At 38.7% G+C, this 25,302-nt stretch overlaps 2 protein-coding genes across 13 annotated transcripts in view; one reads left to right on the top strand and one right to left on the bottom strand.

Annotated features, from left to right (window-relative positions):
* Positions 1 to 3,927: 3,927 nt before the first annotated feature.
* Positions 3,928 to 11,796, bottom strand: LOC111871233 (U4/U6.U5 tri-snRNP-associated protein 1-like). Of its 4 annotated transcripts, none has more exons than XR_002843994.1 (7): positions 11,563 to 11,696; positions 10,610 to 10,762; positions 8,749 to 8,827; positions 7,799 to 7,939; positions 6,596 to 6,677; positions 5,225 to 5,340; positions 3,928 to 4,447 (listed from the first exon to the last, which is right to left on the bottom strand). XR_002843994.1 is itself a non-coding variant. In XM_023864193.1 (7 exons), exons 1-4 carry the CDS (start codon positions 11,774 to 11,776, stop codon positions 7,821 to 7,823), a joined length of 411 nt encoding a protein of 136 aa, XP_023719961.1. In that variant the 5' UTR covers positions 11,777 to 11,796; the 3' UTR covers positions 3,928 to 4,447; positions 5,239 to 5,340; positions 6,596 to 6,677; positions 7,799 to 7,820. The 4 variants fall into 4 exon arrangements, 3 of the variants coding, with proteins under 3 accessions (XP_023719961.1, XP_023719958.1, XP_023719960.1); XM_023864193.1 differs by lacking the exon at positions 11,563 to 11,696 and adding an exon at positions 11,717 to 11,796 and having other exon boundaries at positions 5,239 to 5,340; XM_023864190.1 differs by lacking the exon at positions 11,563 to 11,696 and adding an exon at positions 11,717 to 11,796.
* Positions 11,797 to 11,864: 68 nt separating this feature from the next.
* Positions 11,865 to 25,302, top strand: part of LOC111871224 (guanine deaminase) — a 33,933-nt gene continuing 20,495 nt past the window's right edge. Inside the window, exons 1-4 of one of the 9 annotated variants that reach the window (XM_033754168.1) lie at positions 11,865 to 11,876; positions 12,527 to 12,627; positions 12,818 to 13,542; positions 21,785 to 21,947. Coding sequence is in view for 1 of the 9 variants with exons in the window: in XM_023864164.2 (XP_023719932.1) it covers positions 19,514 to 19,534 (21 nt within the window). In the remaining 8 variants the exon portion in view is untranslated. The other 8 variants (XM_033754165.1, XM_033754166.1, XM_033754167.1 and 5 more) reach the window with 8 other exon arrangements.

The following is a 25,302-nucleotide window of genomic DNA, read 5'->3' on the forward strand; positions in this document are numbered from 1 at the left end:
TTGCAAATGTGACTAGCCATACATGAATAGATAGCTTATAGCATTTTTTTAAATGTGCATGCTGAAATTAATGACTCCTGATTTCTTTTCCATAACAGCAATTTCATTGAAACAGAAATGGCTACCTTCCTTGAACTTTGTTCCCTAGGTTATACAATTACTTCTCAAACAAATATTTCTGCAGTCCAGCCACAGCTGACATATTTCATGTACAGGTATTTGTCAATTAATGCACTAGTTGTGTTCCCAAAAGGAGTCACAGGGGGTGCAATGACATAAATTACATCAGGCAGGCCGAATTTTCTATCTCCCTTTGCATTCCTGCTCCACACTTGTGCAGCATCCTAACCCCCCCTTTCTTCTAACCTCTCTTGATGGGCCAGCAAGCAGTTCATACTAAAGAGAGTGTTAATAGGTCTAAATTAATTGACTGCATTAAAATGAAACAACATATTTCTAACTTGCATATACCAAGGAGTACCTGTACTTCTGTAAGTGTGGCATGACAGAACTACATTTTCACCACTGTCTTATGGAGGCATTACTTTTCAACATACCCGTCCAGGATGAATGTTGCTAATAGCAAAGCCCACCAGTGGACACATCATGATCCACAGTCTTATACTCAGTTTTGTCAAGATGTGGTTTGATATCTTCCTTCCACCACTTTTGATTTCCCAAGTGGATGCTTTCCAGCATGTTCCAACAAAAATATTGTATGTATTCGTGTTCCCCCATCTCAGCTACAAGTCCTTGATGCAACTTTCCTGACAAAACTGGAAAGCTGTATAATCATCAAGTTCCTTGGTGGGGACGTTGCGTGCTATAACACTGTGTTGCAGTCTGGCAGGCACACACCAGGGTTCTGGCGAAACACACCATGCTACAGTCTGATAGGTGGATATTAATGTTCTGGTGGAATGTGTGCCTCCAGCTTTAGGATGACTCCAGATATCAGACATTTAGATTACGTATGTACAGATGTTTGACCTGTTCCCATTCATGAATAATATGCATTGAAGCGTCATGTTGTGTTTGCAGTCACAATATGAAATCAGGTCATCCACAAACAGCAGTTTCATTTGGCTGATGATACGGGATATGATACTGTGTAGGTTGGTAGAAGTTTAATGACATTTCAGAGGAACACACTGCCTTCAGCTTCAATTTTCCATCCTGAAGATGGAGGAAGTATATGTCTGCAGTGTTGGTAAAAACAAATTACAGAGCATTACATTTCAGGAGACGTAGCCTCAATAATACTGCTGAAAAGTCAGGATGTGATAGAATGTATGTAGCAGAAGTCTACCCTTATGAAGGCAGCGTTACGTTCCTCCAAAATGTTGGCAGACTCCTACCCACTTATACAACGTCACTCCCAACTTCGTCATGATCACTGCCATGAATATCTCACATCTCACATGTAACACTGGTGTTTGTAGATGACTGTACTTCCACTTATGAACAAGAAATATTGGCACACTACAACACTACAGTAATTGTGCTTTACTGAATAAACTGAACTGTGATCAGTTCAGACGAATTACATTACATAAAGAAATCAATTCTCAGAGCGTTGTTTGAATGAGTCTTCATCACAGTAGTGAGTTTGTTAGGAAATCTGTACAAATTAATAAATGGCAAGTCTACCACTACAACCATTTAAAGCTATTGGCCTGACGCTTCAGTGGCCCTGCCTGGGCTCCAACTGCATGTGGCCACCTCAAGTTTACAGTTAAACTTTTAGTGCATTCAAATACATTATGAAATTAAAACATTTCTATATCATTTTTCCTAAAGCTGATATACATTTAAATACTACACCAAGTGAAACTATTTTATTGTACCTTTCTCAACATGATACTGACTAATAAAGAAACAAAATCTTCAGTTTCTTTTGATAGGTGTGTCATACCTTCTGTTTGAAAACCATTTACTGAAAAATTAATCACCTATGGTGAGGATAAATAGTAATGACCATCAGTAACCATAAGCAGACTGCTCTGAGTGAGAATGTTAGAAACTAAAATCAACTCCACACATAATTCCAACCTTGCAAGTAACCACACTAACTGAACAACACATTCTGCATGCACCTAACGGAGTAGGTGTACATATTTGAAATTATATTCCCTATTTCATGAAGAAATACACAAATGTAACAACTTTTGTAATAATGTGATTTCAAGTTAATTTCTATTAAAACTATTTCTATTAAAAGACCAAAACATATTGAAACTATCTTAAATAATTAGGTGGCTGGAATGAATGTTGCTGAGGATATCAGTTATACATTACTGATATCAAGAAAATGTAAGTTTGGGAACACCTGGAGTCTGTCTGTGTACCTTCTTATGTGAAGATTAGTAACACATCAGGATTACAATTCAGACTTCAGATAATGTCCAGCATTGACTTATATATTCATTTTTGGTACAAATCATTATCACCACCTCCAAGAAGATGCCTTAAGATCAGTCTTACACAGTTTCATGACCTGATATTACTATTGGCCAAGTCTTGTGTGTCTTTCAAGTTTTCATATACCTACAGAAGACACTTCATCATCTGCATGTGGATTAAACACAGGACTTCTATAACCATATATAAGATTTTTAACCACTGTCCATTGTAAATAATTAAAGCTGTTTTCAATTCTTCATCCTTTATGTTCCAGTTAAAATGACCATCTTCATAAGGCTATTATCAACACATAAGGAAACTACTGTTACCATGTCATACTTACTGTATATATGTTATGTCTTTTAACTAATACTAAGATGTACAGTGATTTGTTAAAACATCTAAAATTATTACAGAAGTGCAACAACATGAACCAAATTGATTCTAGATTAAAACAAATACTGAACATTATTTTGTAAACAGACTAATTGTAATAATTTTTAGATGCTTATCAAATCAATGTACATCTTAATATCACAGAACTATAACGCTTATTTTGGACTCTATTCATCATCTGGTATATATAAGACAAAAAACCACAACGTTTCAGAGACTGGATCTCTCTCCGTCCTAAGGTGGATGGGGCAAGATAAACCTACTCAGTTAGGCCTGTTAGAAAGAGCTAGTCTCAATCAATCCAGTGATTGAGACCACAAAAAACCACAACGTTTCGGAGACTGGATCTGTCTCCACCCTCAGGTTGATGGGGCAAGATAGACCTACTCAGTTGGGCGCATTAAAAAGAGCTTGTCTCAATCACTGGACCTTGAGATTTGCACCTCATCAGAAAGGTTATGTGATTCAGGGTTTTTGCCAACTGGAATTTTAGATGTTCTAGTTTCCTAAAAGAAGGGTATATACCGGGTCCATACCGGTTACACAAATAGACTTTAAAGGATTCTGACAATGGTGTATGCTGTACAGAACTATAAGGATTATTTTGGACTCTATCCATTGTCTGGTATATATATGACAAAAAACCACAACATTTCGGAGATTGGATCTGTCTCCATCCTCAGGTGGATGGGGCAAGATAGACCTACTCAGTTGGGCCTATTAGAAAGAGCTAGTTTCAATCAATCCAGTGATTGAGACTAGCTCTAGTAGCTCCATCCACCTGAGGATGGAGACAGATCAAGTCTCTGAAATATTGTGGTATTTTGTCTTATATATACCAGATGATGAATAGAGTCCAAATTAAACCTTATAGATTTGTACAGCATACACCATCGTCAGAATCCTTTAGTTAAAAAGATATTACATTTATATCTATGGCACGCAACAGTAGTTTCCATATGTGTTGATTATACCCTTCTGAAGATGGTCGTTTTGACTGGAACATGTAACTGATGAAAAATTTAAAACAACTTTTATCAATCACACTGGACAGTGGTTAAAAACCTTATATACAGTTACTAGTGTGATGGACCAGGATGAACAAAGTTACTTTTGTAAACCATTACAAATGTTTCAGAGATATATCAGTGGTGCTTTACAATGATTTGCAGTAGACTGTACACCTTCTGATTCTGTTGCTTGCATAATTTTACAGCTTTTCATACTGACCTACAACTGAACAAGGGTTTCTTTCTTCCCTTGGAAGGATACAATATTGCTATTGCAATCAAGAAAGGCCAAACATAATTACTTCATGTCTGATTTAGCATAGAGGCTGTTCATCTGGCTCAAGTCCTATAAGCAAGCAACTAATCACTAGAAATTGTACTTTCCAGCTTACAGGTGCCAACAGGTTACCTAAGGAAGCAGGAGAACCACTGTACTCATTTGAATGTGACATGAACTCTGTGGCCTTCCTTCCAGTACACATAGGCACTGTTGGCAGCTGCAAGCTGTGTCTTATTTAAAACAGAGATGATATTCCAGACAGTAAGAAACATTAAAAACATAAGTCTACGCCAAAGTTCAGAGTTGTTGCCAGCATATTTCATGAAGAATTTGCAGTTTTGTTTTTGAGATGGTTGCCCTGAAAAAGAAAGAAAGAAAGAAAATGTAGTAATGCTCGTGTTCCGTGCCATAGCTCAAGTGGTTAGACGCTGGCTTCCCATTGTGGTGGCCCATGTTCGATCCTGGATCTGGTCAAGTTGGATGTGTGGTGGACAAAGTTGTGCTGGGTCAGGTTTTCTCCGAGTACTTCAGTTTCCCCTGCCAATCTTCATTCCACCAATTGCTCCACAATCACCCTCACCTATCATCTGGGGCTGGTACAATAGGCCAGAAATGGCCACAGTACAAGGGACTTAGTCCCACCCCACTAGCAATAAAAAAAATGCCCATGTTAAACTTTAAGATTTCACAAAAACCTCACATGGTGATTTTCTTTTTGAAAATAAAATTTCATATTCTGCATCAAAAACAGAAATTTTTATTAAAGCTTCACAGTACCAAGGAGGAAAATCTTATTAATTAATCCATCATTAAAACGACACTTTATAGTGTACAGTCTACAAATTATAACAAGACAAGTGACATGCTCAGAGAAAAACAAATATATATACTTTGCAGCAGTATAATCACCATGTGACATTACTGACATTACTACATGGCTTCCCATCTACTCAGCCTTTAAGTTAAAGCTATGAATTACTGTTATTTGCAATGTCAAGATTAGACAAATTTTGAACTGAGTTCACTGGATTCTTCTAGTAATATGTGTTCTTGTGTCTAAGTCTGTCAGTTAATGAATACAATTTTTTTAATTAGAATGGTTGTTCTTTAGAATGAATGCAGACAAAAAGCATACTCATGTCTGTTTACCGCCACTAAGGACCACGAATGGAGACTGCATTTCTTTCTGTTTCTGCTGCAAGAGGCTATGCGGTCCGAGTGAGTGTCTGTTGAGCTCATCTGTTTCATCAACTGGAAGAAGAAGAAGAAGAAGAAGAAGAAGAAGAAAAAAAGAATTTATTTCCTTCAGATGGGGCACAGTCTGTTTGCACTTAAACATTCTGTAATATCTGCAGCTCCTGTCACTGATTATCCTAAGAGTTGGCTAAAAAGTTTAAGTGAGTCTGCTGCTTGAAGTCACCAATTTCCAACCCATGGTCTGTGTTTATGTCTGCTACCCTAATGACAACTGAACAAATATGCTGTGTTTTATGAGCAGGCTCCACCTGACTTGCCACAAAGTTGCAGTATTCACTTCTGTCCCAGGACTGAAGCTACTGTGTATGTTTGTAGTCAGCAGAAAATGAATGCACAAAAAGTGTGGATGGATAACTATCTGCTATGTGGAATCGTGGACATGTAACGATAACTACAATTTGATTCCTTATGGAGCACCATTTAGAAATAGCATCAGACGGGTTCACAGTCTCACGTGCAGCACGTCCTTCTATAGAATTTTCTAGAAGTTTTTCAGTACATTTTTTGACCTATAAGGTCACTGTCGAGTGTTTTAAAATTATAGATTATAAATGAGGAAATTGCTGTGCTTCCATATTGTGGTTGTTGGTCGTCACTATGCGGTCCCTTCTATGTGCATGTATATATGAAGTGGCGGGTTGACCTGCCTGTTGTGTTATGCTGCATGTCCCTCTTGCACTGCATAACACAACAGGCTGAACAACCCGCCACTTCATAGAAGGGACTGCACAGTGATGACCAACAACCACAATATGGAAGCACAGCAGTTTCCTCATTTATAATTTATAAGTTTAAAACACCTGATAATGACCTTACAGGTTGAAATATGTAGTGAATAACTTCTAGAAAGTTATATAGAAGGACATGCTGCATGTGAGACTGTGAAACAATTTGGTATTAAATGAAGTGCAGCAAGGTGCTACAATATACTAAAGTAAAGCAAAGCTATCCCTGTAACAGCCCGTGGAGGCCCATAGGGTTGTGAGATGTTGAGGTTCCCACATTTTCTAGACAATCGGCTCACAGATAGCGGCAAGGTTGTCAGCTCTATGTGCTGGCCGCCCTTTACCCCCAAGAATATTCCTGGTACTCATTTCTATTAGAGGCTGAGTCGACCCCAGGGCCATAATGTGGCTGGAAGGATTAGGTCAATTGAAAAAAGCCAATGACTTCATCGGGACTTGAGACCATGACCTTCCGGCTTGTATTAGAAGTAAGAGCTCATGACCAGATCTGGATTTATACTCACTCCCTCCTGTTCAGTTTTCTTCATTCATTTCTCCACTTTATTTTTGCCAGGTCCCTTTCCATGAAGTTTATGAGACAGGTATCTGAAATTAGAAACAGAGACAACATCAAAGTCACTGTATTTTAGGATCTTACAGAATGTAGCCATGCTTCCAAGTAACACATAAAATCCTTTCAGCCTGAAGTTTCAGCCAGAAAAAAAGGGTATGATCCAATTATAGTTCAATCTGTTATTTTGCGAAATAATAAAAATATGTTAACATTCCGTTTTCCAGCAAAACTTACTCATACAGCCAATAACCAGAAATGGGCAGCACGTCAAAGTCGGTGGGATTGAAATGATTAACGCTAAATATTTTAATAAAAGTACAATGGGACAGTAACAATTTCGAGGCATGTTTGTTCCTAATTCATGGAACTTATCTGCAAAATGAAGCATTCTGCCACATTCTATGCCTACACAACAAACTATATCAAGTACAAAGTATTTACACACTCAAATGACACAATATGTTGGCTAGTTACAAACTGTCACATACAGAATGGAGAAAAGGAAGTCAAAACAACAAGTATATGTCAAAATGTTCTACTGAAAGCATCTGAGGTGGAAGACAATAATCTCACCCCCCCTGATAGGGCAATCATGATAGTGCTGGTCAGCAGAGGGACCCTTAAATTTAACATGGGCTCTAACCCATTGGGGGGGGGAGGTACCCTTTGTATTCCTGAATCTGGTAGGTGTGAAGGCATCATCTGTGAGCAGAAAAATCTGTACACAGATATGACTGAGGACCGAACTCAGAACCTTCTGAATGGGTATAACAGCTTAACCCAGGACATTTTGCTTAAGGATCTACTTTAAGTTTCTCTAGTGTTGCTCTCAGCTCTGTCGTCATGTTAATATGGCTGATGGTAGACAACTGAAAGAACATGGGGTGTGGCAAGATGACAATACAGAGTTTCACATAAATCCATCAGTTGGTTCACACATTACAGTGATGATGGCATACATGAATGATAAACACAGTGTTCCCATAATCTTGTCTGTTTCCACTGAAAAACTGCTTCCTCCTTGTAATTTTTTCTTAAAATGGCAATTACTGTGGAAACTTTTTCTGCTCTAAAGAATGTACTACCATTGCACAGGCTACCCTCCACAGTGCAACCTATCTTAAAAAACTGATATGCTATTATCTGTGCTAACCTTAAAGCCTCCTTTGTATTAATTATGTGTCCATCATAATCTGTGTAGTCGAGTTTAACATTAGGTTTGTAGCCCTCCTTTTCTTTGAAGTCTGAGTTCGGACCACTGTAGCGCTTGCGATGCCCAAACTTTTCATCATCTCTGAAAAAGATAAAGCAATGCTGTATATTAAATTCCTTAGGCTAATTAGTCTTGCTTGCTTACTTTGTCCTGTCTTGACCATCATGTACACCTCCTTAATACTCAAGTGGGTCAATCCTGAGACAAGACTAGACTTGCAATCCAGTTATAGAGGAGATGACAAAGTATTCAAAGCTCAGATATTCTTTACCCTTCAAAATCTCCTACTCTACTCCATAATCAAAGCAAGTGGCCAATCCTTGTGCCCATGACAACTCTCTTCCCTAAAGCCTACTGCGGAGAAGACTTGAGAGCTACAGGACAACTTAGGTGACTTAGTCTGCCCAGTTATCCCTGTAACAGACCGTGGAGGCCCATAGGGTTGTGAGACATTAAGGCTCCCACATTTTCTAGACAATTGACTCATAGATGGCGGTGAGGTTGTCAGCCTTACGCACGGGCCGCACTTTACCCCCATGAAAATTCCTGGTACTCATTTCTGTTAAGAGGCTGAGCTGACCCCAGGGCCATAGTGCAGCTGGAAGGATTAGGTCAATTGAAAAAAATTAATGACCTCGGGACTTCAACCCACCTTACAACTTGTAGCATAATGCCTCAACCAACTATCCTACAGCTCCTAATATTAAACAGTAATGATTAATGTGTTTCTACTAAAACCCCTAACAAAACTGCAGTATATGATTAAATATGGTACACCATTTATGAAATATTTAAAATATAAACGCACAATTAAAACCAATACCAAAGTGTCAATATCTCTTAATTTCAATAGGCCTATGTTATGCATAAAGAATCTGCTAATGACTCACCAATCTCAACTTCATTCCAAGCTCCATGTTTGCCTTCTTCCTGATGTTTCTTCTCTTCAATCATTTCCCTCTCAAAGTCCTGTAATGTAAATTTTGTATGAGATTAGCACAACGCAAATGTGCAGTCCAAAAATTACCATTTCATTACCTTGAGATAGACTGACACCTGAACTGCTTACCCACCGACCACTGTATAAAAAATTATTGCACTGTAAAGTACTGATTACACTGTGTAGGATTTGAGCTTCTGACAGCAGTGGATTTGAAGAGTTCTGTCATCTGGGATATAATAACGATATTTTAAGTGCTCTCAATGACAGATTAATTGTGGGAGGGATTTTCTGTGATCTAGCAAAAGCTTTCGATTGTGTTAATCATGATATCTTACTATCGAAATTAAATTTCTATGGAATAACTGGCAAAGCTAATGAATGGATCAAATCATACCTCAAAAACAGGTATCAAAGAGTTGAAATAAATAATAAAAACTCCAGTCATAATGCATTTTCAAACTGGGGAATTATAAAGCATGGTGTTCCACAAGGATCAATTTTAGGTCCCTTACTTTTTNATCAAAAAGGAGTCTACTTTACTGGCATAAAAGTGTTCAACAATCTGCCACAAAGTATTAAAAACTTGGGCAATGATACTAAAAAGTTTAAATCAGAGTTAAAGAATTATCTACATGCTCATTCCTTCTACTCTTTAGATGAATACTTCAATGTAAATAGAGAATGATCTAAAATTAAGTTATATTAATTTTTAAGCTAAAATTGCCTGTACTTATGTATGTAACCTTTTGACTTGTTCTGTATCCAAAGGTACTAACCTACTTAGGATTTATAGAATGTAAATAAATTTAATTCAATTCAATTCAATGCTGTGTAGTCTGTCGAAAGTCAACAGACATTTTGGAGACACATGTCGCCTTCAGGGTTGAAGAATAAACAAAGCAAAAAACCAGCGCTGGCAGGTAACAAAGCCAAGCTTCCTACCTGCTTCATGCTTGCTTCTTCTTTCGTTTATTCTTTGACCCTGAAGATTCAGGTGATATGTTCCCCTGGAAATTCGGATGATACCCCAGAAGACAATTCTTGTGACTATACTGATCATCTTGAAACGTCTTTGCCAAAATATATCTTTTTAATATCACAGTATGTTTCAAAGTTACAGTTCTATTATAAACAAACTCTCATTCTGCCAAGCAATGTATGCCTGCCAAACTAATTCTGAGTTTGCAGTGACAATATTGTGACAATTAATATTCAATTCACTTTGAAATGAATAAAATTACAAGAACTATTGGTTTTCCATTTAGTTATGTTCTGAGCTATTTATTCATCCCTATTTCAATTTCACATATAATTCCTAGTAGTGTCTTTTCTACCCTTGTATCATGCACATGGCATAGGGAGAAAAAAGAAATAAAAGATAAAAAAAAAGGCTGGATTTGAGATTAGAGGAGATTAAGAAAGGCACTGTCTTCTGGGAAGTAACATCCTGTAAGTCCACTGACATTCCTTCAAAATGCTTATGGACTTTACCACATTATACGGCACTTTATTTCAGAAGGTACCACTTGTCAAGAAGAAGAAGAAAAAGGTTCTACCATCTCAACTATCACATTCTTAATGTATAACGAGTGCTTTCATTTCTAGGAATTCTGTTGGATGTTTCCAGTTCAGTAATTTATATATCCATTATCATGGAATTCAATTGTAATTAAAATATATTCTAATTCTGTTGCAGCTGCAGTAAATAACTGTAGATGGGCAATGGACTGTATCTAGTCTTAACACATGCTGAATCAAAGTGCCTTGCCAAATGTACATTTATCTGCGGATGGTTATATTGCACTCACAAGTAGTTCCTGAGCGTCCTCATCCCTGTTGCCAGCCAGACCATAAGCGGGGATGTCACCCAGTGTGTGGCAGAATTCTGCTGTAGCATTTAGCACAATGGAACCACCTTCCGTGTTTCCCTCTGAGTTTATCTCCAATATTGATTCTGCCACCTACAAACATCACAAATCTCAAACAGTTAAATTATGTAGTTATACAGCATCCTGTTTTGTAGTATCCATAAATGCAAAGCTGTCTCTATGATTAATTAGTTATGCTCCAGATGGAGGTGAGTGGCCAGCTCCATGTGACTCCCACACCCAGGGAAACAGCTCCTGGTGCCTATTTGACAGGAGGCCATAACAGGACTCAATAACCAAAATACAAGAAAGGATGATAGTATTAAAAAAAAAGTAAAGCTATCCCTGTAACAGGCCGTGGAGGCCCATAGGTGTGCGAGACGTCAAGACTCCCATACTTTCTCAACAACAAGCTCACAGATGGCAGTGTGGATGTCAGCCTTACATGCTGGCTGCCCTTTAACCCGCAAGAATATTCCTGGTACTCACTTCTGTTAGAGGATGAGTTGACCCCAGGGTCAGTGTGACTGGAAGGATTCGGTCAATCTAAAAATCAAATTACCTAACTGGGAATCAAACTCATGACCTTTCAGTTTGTGGCACAGTAAGAAGGGACGATAATATTACTTAAATGTGAAGATATGATTTACTGGTTTGAGGCCCACCACAACAAACTGAGAGAAACAATTTAATAGCCCTCAGGTTAAATTACAATATAGTTTCTCTAGGGTACAATGGTGTTGTACAGTAACAAAGATGGAAACATCATAATGAACTTTACTACAAAGTTCTGTGCAACATTTAATAACTGGAACATATGGAAACACTGCAGGAACTAAACATGGCACAGGATTCTGTAGCTAGGGACAATTTCATCACCTCCTACCACCTACCCAGAGCTGCTCCTGTTCTGTCTCAGGGATAAAAAGCAGACACTCAGCTAAGGGGAAGATGGTCTTGACTGTTTATCTCTTCTTGTAGCAGTATAATAATTTTTTCTGCTGATTTGAGTTCTATTTTAAATTTATGACAACAAGTACTCGTTACCTCACGTGTTTCACGACCGTTCACGACTATCTTTGACGAAAACTTGAGTGTCGTCACCATTCTTCGCGGGACGAACTGCCATTTTGGACATCGATAAGAGATGAGTGATGATCAATGGATCGATGGTGATCGATCTCTCGGCTCTCGGGGATGGGTTAAAGTAGGTAGGGGTATGTAGCGTATGTAGTTATTGCAAAGTTAAGTTGTACAGTTTCGCGGTTGATTGTTGGGAAGTATAGAATTTGATTTGATGTAGTGAATAAGAGCTGACGTTAAATCGCCATGTTACTATTTATGAAATTAAGTTAGAAATCCATGATATGTATGCGGTGGCCGTCTTGTAGTGCACTCAATTTCACCTGTTACTTCACATGTTTCGGCAACATAGTGCCATCATCAGGTGCTTTATTTGCGCTAAGCTATTGCATTGCTTGCCATTATATGTCTTTGTAAAATTATTAAAGTATTTAAAAAGTACATATTCGTCAATTATAATAAATTTGTATACACTAAAACTTGTTAAGATTATTCATCTTATGTGTCTTAATTTCAAACTCTCGTATGGTTCTTCCACTACGGGAGTCTTTTTTTCTTATAGTCTGTGTATACCGTGTCTAGCGATGTGTGCTCCCTTTATGACTGCGAGTGTTGTACAACATTAAGTTAGAAATTTATATGAAGTGAAAAATTCCTTTTAAGATATTTCTGTAGGTTATGCATCTTTCGATGTAGCTTAAAAGGAGGTGTGTAGAATTTCGAAACTCACCGTGTCCTGTGATTGTGTTATAATATATGTATTGTTTCTTGCAGGATAAATGGGGAAAAAAGAAATTTTGCACTTAGCCAGGGTTTTCATCATCCAGTAGACAGACAGGTTTGAAACTCTTCAACTTTCCCAGGTATTCAGCATGGTAAGTCTGGTTTAATGCCCGATGTAATGGCTTTATTATATGTTGCTTCTCCAACGAAGACATTAAGTTTAGCTGCTGTCTGTATTAAATGTATTAAACTGTACCCCTCAACGTAGCATCAGCACTATGTTTGTAATACTTATAGATGAATTATTTGTAGGTTTTGAGACAATATGTAATACTCTTACAGGGCTGAGGTGTGGGCAGGAAGAGTTGGGATATCCTGTGCTATTGATTCTGCTAGAATGGTGGACTATAAATTTTTGTGTAGCTGAACAGATTTGCAGTTCCATGTAGCTCAGATTCTGCAGCACAATCACTCCCACAACCTCCTGATCATCACACACCATTCCAGGTAAGCGCTCTATGCTTCTTTTATGAATGCAGCGGCTAATAATGAGGACTAGTTTTCAAAGCTGTCCCTGGAACCCAGTTGTAATCAAACAAACGTCATTGTCATTATTTATTACTATTGAAACTGTATATCAGTATACAGGTCATGGATAATTAAAAAATGTTTGAAAAGCAGAACATGCTTTCAGTAATATGATTTATGAGAGAATGAGGTGGTAAAGACTTTACTATGAGGAGTAAAGTAATCAGTGAACAAATTTTTTATAGAGGCAGTGTGTTGTAAAGTAATATTTATTTCCCAATGCGAAGAATTATGTTAATGCTCCATGTACGGAAGCACACTAATTTCGCATTTTTCTTTTGTTCATTGAGCACGGTGCTGCAGTGAATACCTTGCAACAGCTGCACATATTGAGGAGGCTGACAAACTTTTTGAGAGTTTAAATGGTGGAATGCCTGTTGACCCTGGAGAGCACTGTGTTGCCCACTAAGCGATAACAGTCCCCAGTATAGAGCACTGGTTATCCACTTCAGCAGGATCAATATCAGGATTCAGTGTGGGTAGGACTTTTGTGGAATTTATTTAACTATTTTAATATTTTTGTTATTATTCTGTTTTATTATTATGGGTATATTCCTTCTTCTTTTCTCCATATTACTCTGTCCTGTATTGAACTGGTGGACATGAATATAAGATTTTCAATAATCATTGCATTTCCTTAAGATATGTTATTAATTTTGCCAAATATTGCCATCCAGTGTTGAAATGGAAGATGAGTATCAGATTTCCAATATTCTGTAAGATATTATAAAAGGTTAATTAATTCCATCCAGTGTGACTGATATTACTGATCTCCAGTCACAGTGGACAGACATAATTAACCTTTTATAATATTGTTAGTGTGACAGACCAGGATGAAGCAAATCAAGTCTGTAAGATATGTTGTTATATTTGCAATTTATTCTTGTCCAGTACTGAAGTGGAAGATGAATATCAGATTTCCAGTATTCTATAAGATGTGTCATTAATTTTGCCATATAATCCTGCCCAGTACTGTAATGGAATATCAGATTTCCAGTATTCTATATGATATGTTATTAATTTTGCCATATAATCCTGTCCAGTACTGAAGTAGAAGATGAATGCCATGTTTCCAATATTCTGTTAATTTGCCATATAATCCTCTGCATTACTGAAATGAAAGATCAATATTAGATTTCCAGTATTCTGTAAGATATGTTACTCTTTCCCATATAGATTTCAGTGTTCATTGTAATTCTGTAAGATGTGTTGTAATTTTGCCATATAAGCCTGTCCAGTACTGAACGTCATTCTAATGAAATTAATAATAAATTGAAACGTCAGTATTACTGCTTGCTATATGTGATTTATAATGATTTAATGTAACCAAAAACTATGTTCTGTGTGGCTTTCAAGTGTAAGTTGTTACCAAAGGTGTGAGGTTAAATAGAAGTATGTCTGATGGAAACACACTTTTCTTTAAAGTTCCCCACCTTCAGCTTTCCTAAATGCAAGTATTCTATGTATGTTATAGTTCAATGTCCAATGCATTTGGGTAAGGAGATGTTGGATTGGTAGGAATGAAATGTTATGGCTTTACAGGCACTGCTGAGAAACTTTCTGCTTTTGCAATCCCAACCTCTTGTGCTGCAGGCGTTCTTACTCCATTGTTTTTTTCTCTTCTTTTTCTGAATTGGGTTCAGTATCACCTCACTCATATCCTTTGGAACAGACATGAGTGAAGTGATATTGAGCCCCATTCAGAAAAAGAAAAAAACAATGGAGTAAGAATCTCTGCAGCACAAGAGATATGGTAGCAAAATTATTTATTGCTACTCATGTGAACTGTGTGGTCCAGGAGGTGGAAGAGGGTTTGAGGGGGAGAGGATGAGGCATAGGATGGTATGGTAGCATTCTATTTTATTGATCATGCTGTTGGTGGCCATTTCTCATTTAGTTAGGATATGTTTGCGTAGAGATGGCAGGAGTAATGCCACATGACATCACCACGGCCATTTTGCCCAACATTAACGAACATTTAATGGGTTGCTCGGGGACTACTTGACTGTACTTGACGTATCAGCTAGGCATTGTCCTTTAGGGACTGAGAAAAGCATTGAAAATCTTCAGTCAGGATACCCTCTCCCAGGCTCAAGATTCGAACCTGGCACCTTTGTGCCAGTGCATTAACGAGGCTACAACAAAATGCAACCCATTTTAACTGGGGTTCGATTCTCGGCAGAAATAAGAGATTTTTCTCTTCTCCATACCATCCAATCCGGCTGTACAGTCCACCCAGTCTGCAATCCAATGGCTACTTGGTGTGAAGTATCAGGAGCCTGGAGCTGATGATTTATTTCCATCTAGTACAGAGGTTAAGAATGCATGGAGCTATACCTCCAATCCCAATACATTTTCATGGCATTATGCATAATCAAGGACATATATAACTTTATTTTGCCTTACAGCTTATCCTAATATGGTACATTCAAACAGCCGTAATTATCATACCATAAGTCATTCTAGATTCATGTTAACCAAAATTACCTTGATGCAGCAGAACTTGCACCCGATTTCCTAATGAGTACTGAGTCTGGGAAATTGCATTAATAGAATTACACATAAACCTATCCCTGTAACAGGCCATGAAGGTCCATTAGGGTTGTGAGACTTCGAGGTTCCCACATTTGCTAGACAGTTGGCTTACAGATGGTAAGGTTGTCAGCCTTATGCGCCGGCCACTCTTTACACTTCAGAAAGATTCCTGGTACTCATTTCTGTTAGAGGCTAAGTCGAACCCAGGGACATAGCGCAGCTGTAACGATTAGGTAAACTGAAAGAAGCTCCACCTCATCATGGCTCGAACCCGTGACCTTCCATCTTGTAGCATAGTGCCTCAACCAACTACACTACTGCCGTGACTCACTATTACACATAAGATATGTCAAATTATATTGATTGCATTTTAAACATACGAGGGGAAGTCAATAATTATCCGCAATGCAGTTGTATTTGTTTCTGTTGGCAGCACTGTCGTTTTGCGCAGCATCGCCATGCGTGGTTTCCTTGTCATTACTTCTGTGCAGGTTTGATGTTGCTAGGTCAGTTCCATCGTCACTGCCTTGCCGTTAATCATGGCTGCTCCGCTTTCTGTTTGCACCAAAGAAGAGCAATGTTCAGTGATCTGGTTTTTGTGGTCGGAAGGTGTATCAGGGGCCACAATCCATCAAAGACTTTCAGCACAATATGGGAACAGTGTTTTGCCACAACCGAGTGTCTACGAATGGATTGAAAAATTCAAAAATGGTCGCACAAGTGTTACGCATGAGGAAGGAGCCGGACGACCATCCACAGCCACAAATGAGGACAACATTGAGCATGCATGTGACATGGTTCTGTTAGACAGACAAGTGACTATTGATGAAGTGGCAAATCGTCTGCAAATTAGTCAGGTTCTGCCTACGAAATCATCCACAACACACTCGGGTTTCATAAAGTCTGTGCAAGATGGGTCCAAAAACAACTCACAGTGTTGCATAAACAAACACACTTGGCCATCTGCCAACAACATTTGGATCGCTATGGTAAAGAACGTGACGTCTTCTTAGACAGAATCATCACTGGTGACGAAACATGGATCATCATCGCGAGCCGGAGAGTAAACGGCACAGTATGGAATGGAAACATCCACAATCGCCCAGCAAGAAAAAGTTCAAAAGCCAACCATCCGCAGGAAAACTGATGCTTACAGTTTTTTGGGACTCACGAGGCCCAGTACTGGTACATTATCAGGAGAGGAGCACAACAATAAACAGTGCTCGTTACAGTGAGATGCTTACTGACAGGCTAAAGCCTGCAATTCAAAGCAAAAGCTGAGGACTACTGTCGAAATGTGTTGTGTTGTTGCACGACAATGCCTGTCCACATACTGCTGAAACCCCCTGGAAACTCAAGTTTGATGTAATGGCTCATCCTCTGTATAGTCCTGATCTCGCCCCTTCTGACTACCACTTGTTTGGTCCACTCAAAGAGGCATTAAGGGGCCGTCGATTCACCTTGGACCAAGAAGTGAAGGAAGTGGTGCATGCGTGGCTCACTGCTCAGCCGAAAACCTTCTTTTCTGGGGGCATCAGGAAGCTTGTGCAATGATGGACCAAGTGCGTTGAAAAGCAAGGGGACTATGTTGAAAAATGATGTTGATGTAATTTTTCTATTTGTATTGAAATAAAATTTATAGCTACATTGCGGATAATTATTGACTTACCTACGTATTTATGACATCACATGAACTTTGCCCAAATACAGCAGAAATATTGCCTCACAAGCAAACAAACTCCATGGTTTTAGTCCGTGAGCGAACTATACCGACTGAATGACCTCTGCTTGTTGGCGAAGTTAGTGCCAACTTTTTGCAGATAGAGGGTGTCGCATGGTCAGGCAATGAATCCCTAAGGCCGTTAATTTCGGTTTTATAGACCGGAGCCACTATTTCCTTCAAATAGCTCCTCAATCATCCTCACGAGGCTGAGTTGACGCCATACCAAACCCATTATTTCTAAGAAAATCTGGTAGTGCCGGGAATTAAATCTGGAACCTCTGGGTCTGTAGCCAGAAACTCTGACTGCTAGACCACAGAGGTGGTCATATTGACCCACATGCAAAGAATAAATTACTGAATGCACTTTAAAAATTGGTACCAGAAATATTTAGGACAAAGATGCAACATGATCATGTAGGGATGTAAGGTTTTGAATGTTGAAGATTCAATAGCACTTGAAGTGGAACAGATGTTTATTATAGATATGCATGACTTCTGAGGTTCTATGAGTAAATCACCAATCAAACAAAACAGACACTGTGGTTTTAGTCCGCAAGCTAACTATACCAATCGAGCGACCGCCGATTGTCGGTGAAGTTAGTGCCAACTTTAGTGGATAGAGGGTGTCACATTTTATTAAAATGGTTGATGACTGCAAGTTAATTATAAACTCATGGAAATCGGTGAAGATAACTGAAGATTTTTTACCAGATAAATGTTTATGTTATTTTATGACACTGTCAGTATCTGAAAAAAAAGCAGTAACTAAACTGACATACTATCCCAGCGATTGAGGGAATTCATGAAAAATCTGATGTCCTGACTGACACTTGAACAGTGCTTCTTCTGAATGCGTCTAGAGAGCAATCACTAGTGCAATCCACACAGTAATATAATGTAACGGTTATGTATGATCAGCTTTTCACGGCACTAATTACAAAAAAACTGAACTTACCACAAACCACAAAATATTTGCTGCAACATCCAGTGTCATAAAAACGCTCATGAACATGAAAATACTCAATGATTAAAACTGACACAAAACAAGAGAGCTACATGGATTGGCAATGCAACATTACAACAAAATTAAAACAGTATGAGTCTCACAAATCCAGTGTGAGCTCTGCTGCATTAATATTCGTTAAATCAGCTATCAGACCTTACTATAATTTGTATATCATAATTAACTGCTATTATGTAAAAAAAACTGTGAAGTGCTGGTGATGCATGTAGTCTTACAGGTTACATCATATTCCTTCCTACCCAATGCCCTGTAGTCACAAATTTGTTTCTTTAGTACAACTCTAAAAATTGCCACATTTTTGGACATGCCCACAAAATATTTTGTATAGAGCAAGAACATGTCCGGTTACTTAAACATTTATGGTTTGTATGTAAACTTGGACACTTAGGGCAGTAGATCAGAAACACCTGGAGAGCTTCAAAATGTGGCGTTGGAGAAGGATGGAGAAGATCAGTTGGACCGATTATGTGAGAAATGAAGAAGTGTTAATTTAGAGTCAGTGAGCAGAGGAATATCCTACATGAAATAAGAAAACAGAAGGCTAACTGGATTGGTCATATCTTATGCAGTAACTGCCTTCTAAAAGAAGTTATTGAAGGAAAGATAGAGGGGCGGATAGAAGTGACCAGAAGACGAGGAAGATGCTGGATGACCTTGGGGACAGAAGAGGATATTCTCTTTGAAGGAGATAGCTCTAGATTGCATTAAGTGGAGGAAATGTTTTGGAAGAGACTGTGGACCTGTTGTCTTGACAGATTACTGATGAATGTAAACTTCTATAAATATATGTAAATTCTGAAATATCTCCATATTTGGGTTCTTATTCACTTAACATATGAATACATTTGCTAGCAGGAAGTTTTTTTCCTGTTTATATTCTTGCATCACTAAGATTTTTGTGGTCCACCAAATAAGCTATCATACAGGAAACTAAGCCTCAGTTTCCTTTTCTCTCATCCAGTTTAGATGACCTTCCTTAAAGTGGCATCTGTATTTCCGTGATTAACATGATCTATGTTATCTACAAGTGCTTGGCTGTACTTCTATTTCCTGCCAGTAGGGTTCACTATTACACATGTAACCAAACCAACACAAAGATAAATTACAAGTATACACTATTCCATCAGTACATACTGTTTGCGAGTTCTCCTGATGTTAAAGATATACCATGGCTAATGTATCACAGCAGGTAATTAACCCATTTACTTATACTTAAAGCTATTATTCCACAAATTTTACAACATAAAGTCTGTTGAAGTAATGTACCAGGAATGACACGGCTCCCAGAAAGAGCTTATCTAGAGAACTAAAGAGAGGTATAGACCACACAGCAAAGCATACCACATAAATTAGACAACACAACAATAGTAGCAATCAACATCCTGGTAATAAGAGAGAAGATAAATTTGTGCTCAATAAACAGTTAACAAAATGAATCTAGCCAATAATCGAAGAAGCAGACGAAGAGATGCATGGTCTACTACAGCAACAGACACTAAGCTAAAAATTAGTAAAATCAATTTTGTTTTTAACTTTCACTTTCATATGTATCTTGTATTTAAATCAACATCTAGCTGTCAGAATATAAATGCACACAGAAAGTAGTCATTTTAAGCCTATGTATGTAAATATGCACACACACTTTATAATTCAATAATGAAAAAGTGTAAATGACAACACCTGAGGATGACCCTATAAGGGTAAAAATATGTAATGGAATATAAGTTAATAAATTACAGTTGCACTGACGGTGGAATTTATATTATTAGTTATACTCATGCGACAGGATGTAGACATTAAGAATATTATAAGTTACCTAGAGAACAGTCTGTGGCTAGTAGCTTATATATGAAGGTTGTACCGAAAGTCATGAGCAACTTTTTTTTTTTTGCGTGCAACCTGGGAACAGCAGACGAAAGAGAGTATGGTGGTAGGTGGAACCAGCTGTTGTGTTAACCTTGAGTGTCTTGTGATGTCAATAGCTTGCATCATGTGACCAGTATCACTCCTAACAAAATGGCCGACAACAATATGTCGTTTCACCAGTGTGCTGTCATCGAATTTCTTGTGAAAGAGGAAATCCCTGCTGCAGAAATTCACCAGAGACTACAGCGTGCTTATGGAAGTGTGTGCATGGGTGAGAGCAGTGTTCGAAGATGGGCGAAACATTTTAAAGATGGGAACACCAGCATTGAAGATGAGTCTCGGAGCAGCCATCCTCGAACAGCCTCAACTGAACGCAACAAGGAAAGAGTGGGTGAGATCATTCAAGATGACAGGCGTGTGACTGTTGACACAATAGCCCCAAAACTTGGAATAGGGCACAGTGCAGTACAGGAGATTATTGAAAGGTTGGGCTATAGGAAAGTTTGTGCTCATTGGGTCCCGCAGTTATTGACCGAAGACCACAAAGGTCAGCGAAAAGCCATCACCTTAGAAGTGCTGCAGAGATATTGACATGAAGGCGATGATTTTTTGCTATATATTGTGACAGGTGACAAAAGATGGTTTCACCATTTCGAGTGTGAAACGAAATGGTAGAGTATGGAATGGCACCATTTGCATTCTCCATCAAAAAAGAAGGCAAAGACAGTGCCGTCAGCTGCGAAGGTGATGGGCACAGTCTTCTGGGATGCAGAGCGGTTTATTCTGGCCGAATTTCTGGAACCTGGGCAAACCATTAATGCTGCTTGTTATGTCCAGACGCTGCACAAGCTCTGTCGTGCATTGCGCGATAAACGTCTGGGATGAAACATCATCAACCTGCATGACAACGCTCACCTCACATTGGAAGCAATTGCAAAGATGGGATGGGAAGTTCTTCCACACCCCTCCTATAGCCCTGATCTGGCACCCTCTGACTACAATCTTTTCAGATTTGTGAAGCATCAGCTGCGTGGACGTTTTGAGACAAGGGAGGCAATTCAGAAAGCAGTGCGTCACTGTCTTCAGATGGCTGGAACGGAATTTTACAGAAGGGAAATTTTCACTCCTAGAATGCTGGGAGAAATATGTACAAAGAAGTGGTGATTATGTGGAAAAATAAAGAACGGTCTGTAGATTGAGGTGGTGTATTTGGTTCGTCAATAATAAAGCATGTTACTTTACAAAAAATTGTTGCTCATGACTTTCAGTATGACCCTCGTATGTGGTGCAGCTGATTATACTTAAAAAGTTTTGTTGAGTGTGAGGATTTGTCATTGCTATTACACGGTTTGGGATTACCAAGCACTGAACTGTCAAGTGATAACATGTTGCATGAACAGAAGTTATATAGGTCATGAAAAGCAAGCAGTCTTTTGTTTCAGTGGATCATCCCTGTCACATAGGTACTGATAATATTGTCACATGTTTGGAATCCAGAAGGGACACTTCCATGGAAACGCTAGAATAGACTCTTGCATAGGAAGTAACAATAGCGATATTGTAACCCTAACAGTGAGCCACTGCATAGAGAATGCCAAATCTCCCCAGAGATGAGTCTCCACGGTTATAACGAGGGCTCATTGCAGAGCAGTGGCCGAGGCTATAAGAAGGGTTGAAGGTATTCGCCAAGTCAGTCGGAACCTAGGCACCACAGCTGAAGTCCAGCATTGGCCGAGGTATAGTTGAACAGCAGTTGAGACACTGAATTGTATAAGGTTAGGAGTAATTATTATATGATTGATTTTGTAAGTGTAGAAGTGAAGCACAATAAAGATTCGCTAAATTCGAGACCCACGTGAAGTTATTTGTCGCGTGACATACTCAACATGTGACAATATTTTGATGTGGATATGTGAAGTGTCGTACATTACAAAATGGAAATTGTTTACAATCAACTATTTTGTATGTTATTTATGGGAGATGGTGTTAAACACTATGGACTGAACACATCATTAACATAGGACTAGAAAGGAATATATGGAAGAAAGCACAGGAAATTAATAGCACTTAAGCTTAGTGCTGATTAAAAAGTTCATGAGGATTTTTGCACTTTTTAATTTAATGGATACAATTTGCTATATGATATTCTCCTTTCTGAAATTTTCAGTATGCACTGCATTAACACACACCATGCATACTAATAGTCTGCAATGTGTCTGTAAATTCCTGTAATTTGTTTTAAACAAGGTGGCTGCAAAATAATATGTAAAACGGAATTTTGAACAGTTTTACCATTACCAAACATTCTTGAATTATTACATTTCCATGTCAATTGTCACTCACTACATTCAGTCTAATGTGACATTCACAATCTAAGGGATGGGTAACACAGCACCTAAGATACAATGTTTATTTTGCGAGGTCCCTTGGCTTGCTGTGTACACTTTACAAAAATACCCCAGATACAGAAGTCCAATTCTGTTAAGATTGGTTAAAAGGTGGTCCATTTCATAGGTTTTCCTGGACGAATGCAATGCCCTGGCAAAGTGTTTCTAAACACTTCCAAATTGGGCAAAGCAAGGAGTTGCTCCATCCTGACAAAATAACTCTTTGTAAAAAGTCAGGATTTTCTTATAGTTGTGGAATAAAAAGCTCTTGTAACATGTTAAGGTTTCATTTGTTCAATTTCACACTGGAAACATTTTACAGCCTGAATGACAACCAAATTCATGTACAGATCTCACAGCTTCTGAAATCTCTGAGAAACTGTCATTATATCAGAACATGGAGTTTCCACTGAAACAGAAAGTTCTTTTTTTATTGCTAGTGGGGTGGGACTAAGTCCCTTGTACTGTGGCCACTTCTGGCCTATTGTACCAGCCCCAGATGATAGTGGCACAATTGGTGGAATGAAGATGCCAGGGGAAACCGAAGTACTCAGAGCAAATCTGCCCCAGCGCCACTCTGTCCACCACAAATCCCACTTGACCAGACCCAGGATCGAACCCTGCCCACTGCGGTGGGAAGCCAGTGACTAACCACTTGAGCTATGGTGCGGCCCAAACAGAAAGTAAGTACCAGTTAATATTCACAACAAAATAAATAAACTTATCCACATCATACTTATATCAGTATCTACAATAATAAAACTACTGACCCTTCTTTTAGGCATATTCATTTTCAGATGCTCTGTATTCGTAGTTCTAATGACACTGTCAGCAAGTCACACCATACATGATTGAGTGTGTGAATTACAGTGAATAACGAAAGGGAAGGGATTTAGCAGTAAGTAAGTACATTAGGGTCTAAGGTAGTACCCAGCATTTATCTAGAGGGGCTCAGGAAAGCCATACAAAAATCTTAAGTCATGCCAGTCAACGCGTTCTGGCCTACAAACAAACTGGGCGCCTCCTGAATACAAGTCAACTTGATTGCTGCACAGCATGGCTGGCTTTTTTGTGGATTCTGTTGTATGATGCTCATACAGTTTGCATTATACATGCATACTATGCATACTGCACTTAACTAATTCAGATATATTTCAATTAACAGCACTCATTTAACTGGTAACTGCATGCCGGCTGACCAAGAAGCTGGGGAAAGCACAATAGACCACTGTAGGTCACGCTGCAAGGGCCGAGAAGGCACACCCCTTATACAAGAGGTTGGGGAGAAGATGAGTAGAGTATTGTGTGGGTGATGGTGGTGACAGGAGAATGGGGAAAATCTGACATAGCTGTGCGACGTTTTCTGTGCATCACGCTTTGAAAGGCTAAGGAAACTTCAGTATAGTACTGTCATCTGTTTGATTTATGCGGTTTCACCTGCTGCATCTCTTTCTCTTGGGTGGTGGGATGGGAAGGAGCAGGGGGGAGACAATAGTCATATATATATATATCGAATAGCACCTGTGTTCTGTTCAATTTTGTCATTAATATTAACTCTTAAGTTGATGGATGCAACATGTTCACATGAAACACTAGTATCCACCTCAAGACTACACGTCTGTTACAGCCCTGTGGACCCCAGTCTGGATATATGGAACCTGAAAACTTATATGACAGTGCATTCTTTAAGCTACTGTTATAATTACCACATGCGATGATCTACATACAAAATAATCCTACTTTTTGTGGTGCAAGTCTTTCATATAGCACTAACCAGAGCCTGCATGGCCTTTTAAATCCTCTTCTTTCATAAAGTCAGAATTTTGTGAATATGCTGAACACCAAAGTCCCTGTTAGTCTAAAGTTCAAATTCAAAGCTCTAAGCAGTATCTCCTAGTCATTATATCTGCATCACCATATCATCAGAAGTAAACTGATTCCTATCCCATAACTGTACTTACCTTAGAGTAAAAAAGAATTGTCTGTTTTATGTTTAGAAATCATGGAGGCATTGCCTCTGTATTTACTACAAGTATTTCCAGTTAATATGCTGACAATGAAATTAATGCCTCAGTCCAGACACAGACAACTGAAAATGGAAACAAGAACTGATCCTAGGACATGATGAAGTATCCCAAAGAACTAAACTGTAGTAATCATATCCCTCTGGAATTGTGTTATGTAATCTGATGAGTACCAGCATTTCACAGGACCCCTTCTACTCTGAGAATGGTGGCAGCAGTTTCTCCTGAAACTTTGGTACATATCTACCATACTCTATGGCATTAATGAATGTCAGGGTTGTGTTTAACACTCCCACTTTGTATTTGGGAAGTTCCACATCTCAGCCCCAAGACTGATTACCTTAATTGAGTTCTTTGTTGGATCTCTTTAGTGCCGTTAGGTTAATGCTGTGATAATACATAAGGCCGAGTCACAATGGCCCCTTCCACATTCTTTCCAACTCACTGTTCACCAATCATCCTGCCACCCACTGCTACAGTCTTACTGACAGTGTTCTCAAACATGCATAAATATGGAGGATCTGAGGATCTCACAGCAGAGGTTCAGGGATATAATGCCATACTGAAAGTCAACCCATGTTTTGGGGGAACATGTCAACCCCCTTTTCATTTTGAAATGTAAGAAGATAAATAAATCGTGGTTTATCAATCATTGGCTGGTTTCTTGCGCTTTAACCCTG

Source organism: Cryptotermes secundus, unplaced genomic scaffold (genome assembly GCF_002891405.2).
Source record: "Cryptotermes secundus unplaced genomic scaffold, Csec_1.0 scaffold649, whole genome shotgun sequence".
Lineage (NCBI taxonomy): Eukaryota > Metazoa > Arthropoda > Insecta > Blattodea > Kalotermitidae > Cryptotermes > Cryptotermes secundus.